We start from the raw sequence: 13,132 nt of genomic DNA on the forward strand, positions 1-13,132 counted from the left end.
CTTGCTCCAAAACATTGGATACACAAATTATACTAATTTGCTATTCCTATCCTAGCTCCACACAAGTGCATGTGAAAAGACAAGAAGCAAGACTGTGGGTTTTGTTAGCATATTAGTAAGCAGAAAAGGAGAATAAATTAGTCTTAAGCAAAGACATGTAATAAAATATTATTTACTTTTGCCTCTAAACACCACGTATTTTTTAATTCAGAATTGCTGTGCTGCCTAGTAGCAGCAAGGCAGCCAAATCCCCTACACAGTTTGGCAACACTCAGCCTTAAAAGCCTTACCTTGCTTTGTAGGAATTTACTTGGTTTTGTGCTCTGGTTGGATAACGGCATCTAAACAGGCTGACAAGGAGTTACAGAAAGTATCAGGGGAAGAAAAGCATCTGTCATGGGTTTGGTGTGTAGGAGTAACAGAATTAATTTTATCAGTCTTTTGGGCCTATTCCAAGCTGCAGTAAACACCCACTCCTCCCTCTGCTGAACCATCCCTCTGTACCAACTAGTGACTTCAAATAAAAATGTGTGACTAAATAAATCATCAATGGCCAGAGACAGCTTTTAAGTATCTCCAAGAACAGAGACTCCACAACCTCCCTGGGTAACCTGTGTCAGTGCTCAGTCACCCTCACTGTAAAAAGCTCTTTCCTGATGTTCAGAAGGAACCTCCTGCGTGTTGCTGTGTGCCCACTGCCCCTGGTCCCATCACTGGGCACTGTTGATAAAAGCCTGGCTCTGCACTCTTTGCCCACTCACTTGAGGTATTTCTACACATTGATGAAATCCCTTTGAGCCTTCTCCATGCTGAACAGCCCCAGCTCTCCCAGCCTTTCCTCATCAAAGAGATGCTCCAGTCCCTTCAGCATCTTAGGGGCCCTTCACTGCACTGTCTCTCGAGCTGCAGAGCCCAGAACTGGACATAGCACACCAGGTCTGGCCTCACCAGGGCTAAGTGGAGGAGAAGGACTGCATCCTGCCACCTGCTTGTCTAATGCAGCCCAGGACAGCACTCATTTTCCTTGCCACAAAGGCTCACTGCTGCCTCATGTTTAACTTGGATGACCACCAGGACCCCATAGGCCTTTTCTGGCAAGCAGCTTTGCATCCCAGTGGCCCCAGCCTGGGGCTGTACCTTCCCAGGGGAAGCACTTCACGCTTCTCTGGCTGAACTTGATGTGGTTCCCATCACACCATGTTTCAGCCTGTTGAGGTCGCTCTGGATGGCAGCACAACCATCCTGTGTAAAAACTCCTCCTTCTCATCCCATCACTGAGGTCATGAATGAAAATGTTAAACAGGACTGGACCCATTACTGACCCCTGGGGTACATGGCTAGGTACTGGCTTCCAGCCTGAGTAATCTTCATGTTATATAGCAGACTGAGAGGAATTATCAGTGAAATAATTCTATACATCTCCAGCATTACTAGTATCAACAATTTCATCAGTTACAGAAGAAGATCAATTGCCATTGTTAAAAAAAGTTGGTTTAATTAAAATTTCCTGATCTGCCAAATTAAAAAAAAATTATGTGAACCCAAAAACTAAATAACCCAGAAAGACATAAACCAAAAAAATAAAAACAACTTTAAACTAATTTTTTGGGAGGCCTGATTCATGCCTTCTAAGAGGTCAAGGTTGATATATATATTACCTGCAGTTTTTCCCTAGATGTGTTAATTCCCTTCTCAGACTCACTTACTGAATCTATTCCAGAGGGGTGAATAATTACCAGTCCATGGTTATATGATAGCATTAATTTTCCTGAGTAAGCTATATGAAGTCTTATAATTCACAATTGGTCCCAAACATCATTAATTCAGTTTCTCAACCTAGAAACTAAATAGCTTCTGTCTTAGGGCAAGTCTGCACCTCTCAGAGGATTGCCATGCAGAGTACACGAGCCAGTTTAGGCCAAACTTGTTTCCCAAAATGAAATCAAAGGTCACAGACACATCAGCACAGCACTGCAGCTCAGCTCAGTATGCTGACAAGAGGGTTTAGTGCACAATTACATCCAACCTAATAAAAGCAGTTATACTGCTACAATAACCTGGACTGTTTTTTCATCTAACCCTTACCTCTGTTACAAGTACAGGACAAACTGACCAGACTTCAAGCCATGAATATCTGCAACTTGCTCTGTGGTTTAGTCAAGTACAGTTGCCTGTACTGCTGAGAAGTTTGTGTAACTGGCAGGAGACTACCTCACCCACTTCACCCAGAGCCACTGATGAGTCAAATGTGCTGAGGAGCATTTTAAGAGTTTTCAAAAAATCCATCATCTGCATCTGGACTGGCTGCATCTTGGAGCCTTGTCTAGCTATTGAGAAAATTAATTACACTTTACTAGTAGTATTGTGCACTAACAGCAAGGCTTTCTCAAAGGTGAGGGGGGAAAATTCCTAATATGCTGCACACAGATATTCAAGTCATTTCATCAATCTCAGAACAAAATACTAGAAACAATTTTAATTCTTCTGCCAAGTAATGAGTTTATAATTCTAGTTTCTGCAGTTCTTGACAGCTAGCACCTGGATTAGGGGAAAAGATGGAGTTTATCTACTCATCTCCTACAGACAACACTGAAGCCTTCCAATGCAGTAATAAGCTTCCCAATACTTTTTTTCCTATAGTGTATAAGAGCACATTTGAGAAAATGTGTAGCTTAAAGAGTATTTACAGACTTTGACATTGCCAAAAAAGCTCCAGGCCACCTACGGTCTGCTTTGTTCTCCCAAGACATTGTACACAGCATATTCCATCTCTCATTCATCACGATCCCCTGGGAAAACAGAGCTGGCAAAACTTTTTTATCAATAAATGCTACTGGTTTTGTGAGGGTTTTTTCTTACAGAGGTCATCAGATCTCATAAATCACTGCTACTCTAAACTAATGATAGAAGCAAAAGCTAAGGATAAAAATTGATTAGCAAGCTCATGTGCACTGCTGTGGCCATATTCCTAGGCCCATGTTGTATTTGCTATACCAAATGCTGCCCAGGATGCCTCATTAATATGAACTAGTTGTACTGTTGAAAACCAACACTTGTCCCATGGTATCATTACATTAACTAGAACTCTAAAACACCTATCTGGGATGAAAAATTAATAGTGTAGTCAAAAAAAAAAAAATGTTTACAGACTTTGGGCTCCAGGAACTTTGAAAGCACTGTCTTGTGCATTACAGAACTGCACAAAGCCTACACCTCTATTTGTGGTTGGAAATAACCACTGAAGAATGATATACAGTGGGTGGCAAAAACAGTCACAATTGTAAAGTAACCAAGCAAATAATAAGCTGTGTCCATAGGGGATAAAAATGCTATAATTTCCAAAATGCATGCTGCTATAAATAAGTTAAGAGGTTATTTGCTGCAGCACACAGACCAAGTTTGCAATCACAGAGCTATTCTTCGTGCCTGTTTTTAAAAAAGCAAGCTGAAATTGTTCGACAGCAGACAGAGTGGCACCACGTGCATTGTTTGGGCTCCAAGCAATGGTGAATTGCACTATATAGAAGCTTTGTAGAAAAGGCAGCTCCTGCCACCTCCTTGAATTTAGTCCTCTTCAATATAAATAATAAGGCTTCCTTTTTAAGTTGCAATGTTGGTATGTGGGAACAGGACAACATCATCAGTCCTGCTTACCATTTCTTCCTGGTATTTGGGCATAGTTGGAGACCAGAGGCTGACCAGAGTGCCAAAACCCAAGTTTGCTGATGACTAGTGAAAACCACCTTGGTCCACAGAGAATTTCAACATGACATTCTCATAATTTTAATCATAGAAAGAGACTGGTTTTCACAACGGGGAGACCAGCCATCTGGTTATGTTTTCCACAAAAGATTCAACCTGGAAGAGATCCAGGAAAGCGTGTGTGCACTATTCATTTTATACTTCAGCAAATATGAACAGGTCATAATTATTTAACAATTCAAAAATTATAACATAGGCTAAGTTTGTCTTTTAAAATGCATAGGAATTTTGCTCTCAGATAAGAAGATGCTTACCTGATAGGTGGAGAACTTGGAAGAAGGAGCAGAAAAGTATAAAAACTGCTTTGATTTCAGATAGCCATTTAGTGTTACAAATATCAGCAACATGGCACTGATAGACCTAAACCATTTGACCTTATAGGCTTAAAGGAAATCTGTCATAGAGACTTACAAATTCTCCCAAGTTGCTTACTTATATCACTGCTTTTTTTTTTTTTTTAATAGGTAAGAAATACTTTCCAAACAAATGAAAAAATGAAACAAAAAAAATCTCAGCTGATAACAAAAGAATAAAGATAACTTTGTGGGAAAGACCAGGTAAGTGGTCATGTTGACTAAATAAGATTATAATACCAGGTATTTTAATAAGTTTTGTAATTTCTGCTTTAATTATGCATAAATGAGCAAAAATTATTTTCAAAACTTTCCAAAAATGTTAGTAGAAGGAACATATCATATACTGCTGCAGTGCAGCAACATCTAAAACATGGTAACTGCTTAAAAACACACAACAGAACTGTAAATTCTAACAGTTCAGTAGTAAAGTATTGGTATAAAGCTGAGCAATACTTTTAAAAATGAAAAAATACTAACTCATTTGCATAATGCAGAATAGATACAACAATACAAAACTGTAATTGGTTAGAAATGTACCTACATTATATTTATATTGGAAATATATATTAACAGTCAGTATTGGGAAAAAAAAATGAGAATGAGCCTGGATCAGGTATAAGTAGTTACCAATGGAGCACACAAATTAGGCAATGGCAGCAAATGATGATGGGAGGGAGGGAGGCAGGAAGGAAGGAAGGAAATGCATTTCCTGCAAGAGACAGGACAAAATTTTCACAGTAGCTGTGAGGGAGTGGAGCCTGAAGCCATGTGGGCTTGTCCAGGTTGTTAGGCTACACTACCACACATCACTGGAAGAGGTGGAAATAAGGGATTCTTGCTTCCAGGAAGAAGGGCATGGCTGGGTCAAGAAAAATCATAGCAGGAGGGGGAAAACCTTTCATCGAGGTCCTTTTGTACACTTCTGTTATTAATATTGCTGCTGTTACTGCTGGTTTTCTAATCTCATTGCTATTTCCAGTAAATTTTTCTCATCTGAACCCTTAATTTTTACCTTTTTCTCAACTCTATTCCCAGAGCAGGATGTGGAAAGGGAGGAAAGAGGGGGGAGCAAGCAAGAGACATCTGATTTGGGAGAGTCTTACGGCAAGGGAGCACTAAATTGGGGAGTGCAGTTCCTAAACCATGGCAGAGGGCTTATACATTCTCTCAATATTCTCGTAAGAATTTTTTTACAGTGTGAATACTAATAGACAAACATGTAAGAAAAAGACTGATCTGTTGGGAATGAAAACTATAACAAAAGGGAAGCAGGGAAAGGAAGAAATCACTGATTCATACCAATGAGCTAACAGCAATAATTTGAACACCTAACTAGAATGAGATAATTCTGTCAGAACTGTGTTCATTCCCCTCACATACCAGAATTGGGAGTTAAAAAAGAAAAAGTTTCTGAGTGGACCTTCTTTTCTAAACAAGACAACATAACAGAAACCAAAAGTGGCTTTCCACACCAATCCAGCATCCTGTGCTTTTATTAGTAACTTCAACACACATAAATAATTTTTAAGAAATCACTAAGTTTCTATAAGTTGCCAGTCTCTTTCATATGACCTGTTCTTTCTGCATCTGCCTAAGTTTGAAAATGGTACTTGCAAAAGCATCATTTATTGGATCACTTGTACTGCTGGTTAGCAATTTCCTTCTTTCCTGTTGAGAATTACATATTACAGATAATGCTATTTTGCTGGCAACAGACAGCAAAAAGGAAGTAGACTACTGTAAAAACAAATGTACAACTAAACCTGACATTATTGTAGCAAGATATATTTTCTTTATATATTACATTAATTGCCTTTTTTTTTTTTTTTTTTTTTTAAACAGTAATAGTTTCATCAACATTCAAAGCTTGAAAGCCAAAGGATGTGCCAGGTTGGCAGACCAGCAACACTCCAGTCAGCAACAGTACAGGACAGGGAATAAATATATACTCTAAGGAGTAAACATGGTTAAACATGAATTTGGTGTCTGTGATTCCCCTGGCAGAGGAAGAGCAAAGGCCTTGGGAATGAGAGCTGAATGCTGAGTCTCTCAATCAGTACAGCCTTCCACCAGTTGTTTGGTCATTACATATTTTAAAGGAAGGAGTTAGAAAGTTGTGTTTCCAACATCTCTCTAAATCTTTTCACAGTAATATTGCACCACTGCATACAAAACAGTCAGGGCAAGGAGGGTTCAGCAAGCAAGGACTGAACCAGACACTGACATGTCCTCTTGTATGAGGGTCACTGCCACACTGAGAGCAGGGTGCTTTGTGTGAGGCAGCTCATTCTGGCTGAGATGCACTCGTTCAAAAAGCATATTCACATGGAATCAAAAGAGAGTAAGGAACTCCAAACTTAGCCTCCAGTCTAGCACATGGTGACTGTTTAATACACAAACTGGAACTAAACCACCAGTGTCTTATTTTCTTCTTTTAGAAAATTTTTCTTCTTTTAGAAAATTGATTTTTTTAATTTTACAAGATCTTTTAAGCAGTTTCTTCTATTACTTTCAACATAAATTTAAGACTGTCTTAATAAAATGAATGTGCTAGAAAAAAAACAGCCTTATTCACATTACCTAATCTAAGAAACCAGATTAGTTTAAATTGGATTCCATTCTGACTTATCTATAAAATATTTTAAAAATAGAACAAAAAGAGAAGAATTTAAAATGTTTCCCAAATAAAATTCATCCTGGCAGTCATTCAAACAGAGTAAATATTTTGATACAATTTGCAGAAACAGCATTAGGTAATATTTTATGGTGCTCATTAAGCTGTCATGTTCTAAATCACAACCGGCATCAAATGATTTCTTCCCTTCTCTGCTATTTAAGTTTGGCAAATATGCACTGTATAAAAGGTGTCAAGTAAAATTGCCACAGGATATACTGGAAATCCCTGCACCAGCTGCATACTCAAGCATAAAGGAAGTGTCTTTCTGATCCTACAGCCTGATAATACTGGAGTTGCTGGAGGGTTACAGCAGTCTTTGAAAATAAAGCTTCATTACACTGGCATGGAGAGGTGCAGTTTAATCCTCTTTGGAAGCTGGTCCTGCAATCCTACATTTTAGAAAATTGCTGAAAGCCATTGTGCTTTTGATGGGAATTGGTCATTAACAGTACAGGTGCAGACCATGCAAGAGACAGTGTCAGCACAATCTCTTCCCATATTTTCTACTTCTCAGGAATTCCATCTGATAATGACAGAAGCAGGTTTTAACAGCACCTTTTTGCCACAGATTAAGTTGTTGCTTATTTGTAGATGTAAGACAGACACTTTCTTCTTTAGGACTTCAATTCCTCTGCATGTTAAAAGAGAGAAAAAATATACTTTCTTCCCATTGCTGAAAAGGAACCTTACTTTACTACAGACCCTTTCTCATTTGTATAAACTTTGGATATTTAACAGAATTTTTGTGCTGTTGGTATAAAACACAAATTTAATAAAGCATTTAAGCCAGATTGTATCAAGAAACGTGTTTACTGATTTTAGTATATATTTAATAAGTACAGCATATATTATATGAGACCTTGAAATCATAAGGGTACTAAATACTCCTCACACAGTAAATAAACCCCAAATAACAAAATTGTACTAATATTTATAATGAATACATCCTTGCCTGACCCCAGTGAGATTTTACCAACAATACATTTCATGTTTAACTAAGCCAATGCATTCTTCCAATCTCAATACCATCAATACTGATAACAAAATGTATTTTCTGCAATTCTGTGAAACAGATGTCCAAAAAAAAGGAAAACAATAAATGAAAACCAAGAAAAAATAGCTAGAAGGTTTTTCAAATGTTTATTCAACTTAAATTTTGCATTACTGTTCTATGGTTTCTTTTCCTTGTGGTGTTTTGTTTGGAGTTTTGGTTTGGGTGTTTTGGGTTTTTTTAAAGCTGAAATTTCTTTTAGTAGAACTGAGGGGAGAAATTTATTTAGCTACTTCAAATTTTCCAAGTGAGGGACACCATTTTTTTTTCCAGTTGCTTTTTTACCTAAGACAGTCTTTAGGGTGAAATCCTTTCTTATGGCCACATGGTGGTAGCACTACAGGGTCTTTCACCTGGACACTCAAAGAAATCACAACTGTTAGGAACAGGACTGTGCAGTTCGAAAGAACAAGTTTTACACTCAAGAACATTTTGTTTCTTTTCAAGTAAACTGTAGCGTTTTCTAAGAGCATAGGACATCATATAAGAAAAAGAAAACTGTATTATAATATAACAAAAATAGTTGAGTTCTGGTGAGAAAAAAGCCAATGACCAAGGTAATATCAAAACATGTGTCCACAAGAGATACCTCTACATAAATTGCAAAAGATTGCTTGCTACTGCAATTTTTTTGTAAATTCAGGTAAATTTTAGAAATTCAAATTCCCAGAAACACAATGAATTGGAAAAAGTTGGCAAGAATTATTTAAATTATTTGCTTTCTTATTTAATTATTTTTATTTAGAGGACTAGGTCTTATAAGCAGCATTTAAACACTGAAGTAGTCTGAGAAAAAAATCAGGTTTCTGGTCTGAACTGAGGAAAATAGGGATTTGAATCAGTCACCTACATCTCAAATGAATGCTTTAAGTCATTTAAACATAGAGTAGAAACACTACTATATCCACTGCCACTACATCCTCAATGTTGTAAATGCTGTCTCTACTATTTTGGGAGCTACCGCCTTTAGTACCAAATTTAACTTCATTAAAAATATGCAGGCTATTAAATTCTATCTCTCCATTCCAATTCAAAAGCAGTCAGAAGGAAGTATAAGTTTTATAGGGATCTCTTTGTTTTTATCATTATAAAAGACAGCGAAAATATAACTGGCCAAGATCTTCTCAGCCCCAGGCTTATGCTCCCAGCATTCAGTGGACAATTGACTCTAAGGCACCTGCTCCAACACGAGTTTTCCTGGGCCTCATCTTCCCCTGTACCTCTGCAATGTGTATCACAAGGAAAGGTGTAAGTTACTGAGGGTAAGGTGAGAGCAAGGAAGAAGTGGACAGATGCTTGTTTGCCTGTGAGGTTTTTAAGGATCTTTCATTCCTTTCCCCCAGTTTGTCTTGCCATTTCAGTATTCCAGACCAGCATGACACCACACAAGGAAACAGCGAGTGGTGGGTTCAGCATTCACCAGGTGAGTGAATCACAGTTAGGAATTTGAAGGTAAACACAAAGGTAAAGCTGCCCCCTCCCCAAACCTGGGAAGAATTGTGCAAGCAAACATGGGTCAAGGCAAAGAAGCTGCAGTGGAAGGAAGAAAGGGACATGAGAGCATGGAGCCTTGCTATGAATCATGCAAGGAGGCAGTTCAGAGCCATGAGCCAAAATTGGAGAGAAAGCCAACAGAGACTCATGGTGGGTGTCTGCTGTGGGCAGAGTGATGAGGAAGACAGAGTGGATGAAGCCATATTCAAACAACCAGAAGCCACCTCAGGATTGCAGGCCTTGACTGCCACAGGGCACTTCAAATGTCCTGATGTGTGCTCAAGCAGGAACAAACATGGAGAGGAGCAAGCAATCAGAGCGAGTGCCCTGATGACATTTTCTCACCAGAGCTGCCAGACAACCCAAGTAGGACAGGTTTTCTGCTGGACGTTACACACAGGCCGATAAGAACTGCTTGGGAATGTGACAGCTGATGTCTGTCTCAGCTGCAGAGACCACCGATGAGAGCTTCCATGCTGAAGGAAAGTAAGAAAGGAAAGTGGTAGAAGACAGATCTAGGCTTCAGGGCAGTAGACTTTGGGTTATTCAGGGCAGAGAAGCTGTCCTGACATGAAAAAGTACCCAGAAGACATCAAAGATCTGTAGGAAAAAAATCCTCAATGCTTCACGAGGGCCTTTCTCAACGTGAAGAATGAGCAGGCCTGGCAGAAGGCTGGTGCAGCTGAACTGGGAGTTTTGGTCTGAACTCGACCACAAAACCAATCGAATGGTCAGAGATTGAAACTAATATAGAAACACTCCTCAGGCATACAAGAATGGGATTGGGAAAGGCAAAACTAATCTCAGTTTGAAATTAGCAAGTGATACACACAGCAACAAGGGCTTTATCACTACAGTAGCAGCAACAGACTAAGAAAATCTCTGCCTGCTGCCAGATGGGATGGGCATAAAGAACTCACTTCAATCTGAGACATCAAATGCATTTCCTATGAAAGTCACAGACCTGTCAAAAAAAGAAGCTAAGTATAAAAACACTATGATAAAATGTTATCGTGGACTTGCACACAAACGTCTGATTATTTCTGTTAAATCTCTTTTTGTTAACTCAACTATTGCAGAACTGATTATCACAGGAATCATAGTTAATGTTTCAAAACCAGTGATGTTGTAGATTAACAAAGACGCTCCTCCTCTCTTAGGGGAAATAGAAGGAAAAGAGATGGACTAAAATATTCTGATGCTATGAATTAAAAAAGATAGTGTTTTGCTTGTGTATTAAAAAATAAGTATTAAAGCAACGTGGAGACAAATGAAATAGACAAGAAATCTTTGAATAATAATTATAAGGTGCCAAAGACAACTTAGAAAGCTTATAAATGTAATTTTCACTAGAGTTTATTGCTTTCTTATCTTTTAGCTCGCTAATTATAGTATTCCCCAGTACAACTGTTCTCGTTCCACCACAGTTTCTCTACTTCAGGACAGAGCGAAACTTGACATCAAAATGTATATAAAATCACCTGCTACAATATATGGAATATTTGACCACATTAGCACTGATCATCTGCTATGAAAAGTATTATCACAAATAATGTGTAAACTCCCCAGTATATCACCTCATGCAGCTATGCTTAGCAGAGATAGCTACTGCCTAAGAAGACTATTTAACATGGGATTGAAGTTCCACATCCACAAAACTCACAAGTATTTTAATAAACAGTGCTTGACAATTATTTCCCTTTTTTTCAGTGACTAAACACCCAGTAACTTCCTTTGCTCATCATAAATTGGAATAATATGGATAGCAATAATGCAAATGTGTAAAGGATTCTGAATTCCAGACGATGAGCTATGAAGATCTGTTTATGCCTGGATTTTCATTCAGCACAATTCGTTAACTTCCATAGTTTAAACCCCAAAATTCATACAAACTATCCCAGGTCAGTACAGAAGATGTTTAAGTCCCCTTAGCTAAGCATTTCATTATGTCATTCACAGATGTCAATCACCTACCATAAGTTTATTACTTACTTTCCATCAACTTCTGGTCTTTTGCACACACAGTGAAACTTGCCACCAAAATCTATGTAAAGATCATCTTCCACAACATGGAATATTTGACCAATGGCAATTTTGTCTTTGGCAGGCCCCATCTGAATTAAAGGAGAGCGTCTCAACATGGATGCAAAGGATTCTGATTTCTCTGAAAGAACCTACAGACAAATAATAAAAAAGAAAAATTAAACGTTTCACAAAACATGCTGTCTGAAGGATTTAAATTAAACTTTCAACATACAAGAGCCTTCATCCACTGAATAGCAAGTAAAGATTTCACATGTTCGTCACATTTTTAGCAAGACTTCTAAGGAAGCACCTGGTACCTTTCTCCAACTCCAAACATTTATCACATTAAAGGTAAAGTTTTCATTAATTCAGTCAAAGAAAAGCATAACAGTGTGCATCTCCTGCAAACATCTGTCAGTTCTACTACTGGTTAGGTAAGTTGCAATTTAAAAACACATCCCAAATGTAGGAGATAGTCCCAAATAGAACACTGCTCATCTCTTGACCAAACCTGAATTAGTAACCCTGCAGCTATTCATGCAAGTATTTAATTATGAATTATACTTAAGTCTTTATTTTAAAGAACAAAGCCATTTTTCAAAGGCAGCAGAAGCAGAAAGCATGCACAGGATGGATCTAACATTAAAAAAAATTTGAACCATTACTTCTCTCATTTTTCACTCTACAAAATCAAAGTAAATAAACAAAATGCCAGTTTTTTTTCTCATAGAGCTTTGGGAAAATGCAAGAACATAAACCTTCCTGCTATGCTTCATGGAGTGAAAGATGTCTGTTCTGTAACCTGAGAAAACTTACCGTCACAGGCTTACCATCATATGCTGGGTGTAAAATATCCAGATATATTAAAGTGAGACTCAATCTCACACATACCATCTCTGATATCCTGAGTATTACCACTTTTTATGATTGTCACCTTTGAAATGCAATTAGTAAGAAAGCCCACTTGCTAGGAACAAATGAAGAGGGCGAAGCATTTTGAGAGAAACACATATCCAAAAGTGAATGTAGGGAAATAATTGTATAGATGGCTAAATAGATTTTAAAAATTAGAACCTATTAATTTTCCCCATATTAAGTATAAGTAATTGATAATAATTATTTTGTGCAAGATTTCAAACTGTTTTGGAACCAGCAGAATAATTAAACTGAATAATCAAGCAATTAAAGGTTCAGCGCTCTACTGGCTTCAACAACACACTTTCCCATTGCTTCAAGTGGATGCTGAAATTCCATCTACATTTTATATGAATAGAGAATAATACCATCATTTTCCACTTGTACTTTTGGAAACTTTTATTCTTAGAGAAGTCAAAACAAGAGACAGTTTTGAATTCCAGCTCTGCTGGAAGACATAAACAGCACAGATTGTTCTGACAGGACAAAGCCTCGGGAATTACAAGCTACAGACCTGACACCTGGTACATTTGCTGCTTCAGAAACAGGAACTGTTAAACGCAGCATCCCAAGGACAAGGGCTGAAAAATGTGCAACATGTGCATATGTGCACACAAACCACAAAAAGAAAGCATCAAGCCATGGTAAACCACAAACAGAGCAATAGGATCTTACATGGGAAAGCTACTATCATATAGGGTTCCAAACACAGCATTGTTTGAATTGCACTATGCATTCTAAATTCAAATACATGAAAGTTAATTATACAGGATGAATTTGTAAGTGCACCAAGAAAAAGATGCAAAATGCTGGAAACGGTAAGAGGACATATTTAAATGAGATGATCCACAT

General features: G+C 37.9%; 1 protein-coding gene across 1 annotated transcript in view; it reads right to left on the bottom strand.

Moving 5' to 3' along the window:
* MRPS28 (mitochondrial ribosomal protein S28) overlaps positions 1-13,132 on the bottom strand; it is a 79,858-nt gene that overhangs the window by 50,466 nt on the left and 16,260 nt on the right. Inside the window, exons 2-4 of the mRNA XM_085561641.1 lie at positions 11,333-11,514; positions 9,686-9,816; positions 291-3,858 (exon numbers count right to left, since the gene is read on the bottom strand). Coding sequence (XP_085417767.1) covers positions 9,783-9,816; positions 11,333-11,514 — 216 coding nt within the window. The 3' untranslated portion in view covers positions 291-3,858; positions 9,686-9,782. The remainder of the gene's footprint in view (positions 1-290; positions 3,859-9,685; positions 9,817-11,332; positions 11,515-13,132) is intronic.

This window comes from Lonchura striata, chromosome 2, assembly GCF_050655825.1.
Source record: "Lonchura striata isolate lonStrDom1 chromosome 2, ASM5065582v1, whole genome shotgun sequence".
In the NCBI taxonomy this organism is placed as follows: domain Eukaryota; kingdom Metazoa; phylum Chordata; class Aves; order Passeriformes; family Estrildidae; genus Lonchura; species Lonchura striata.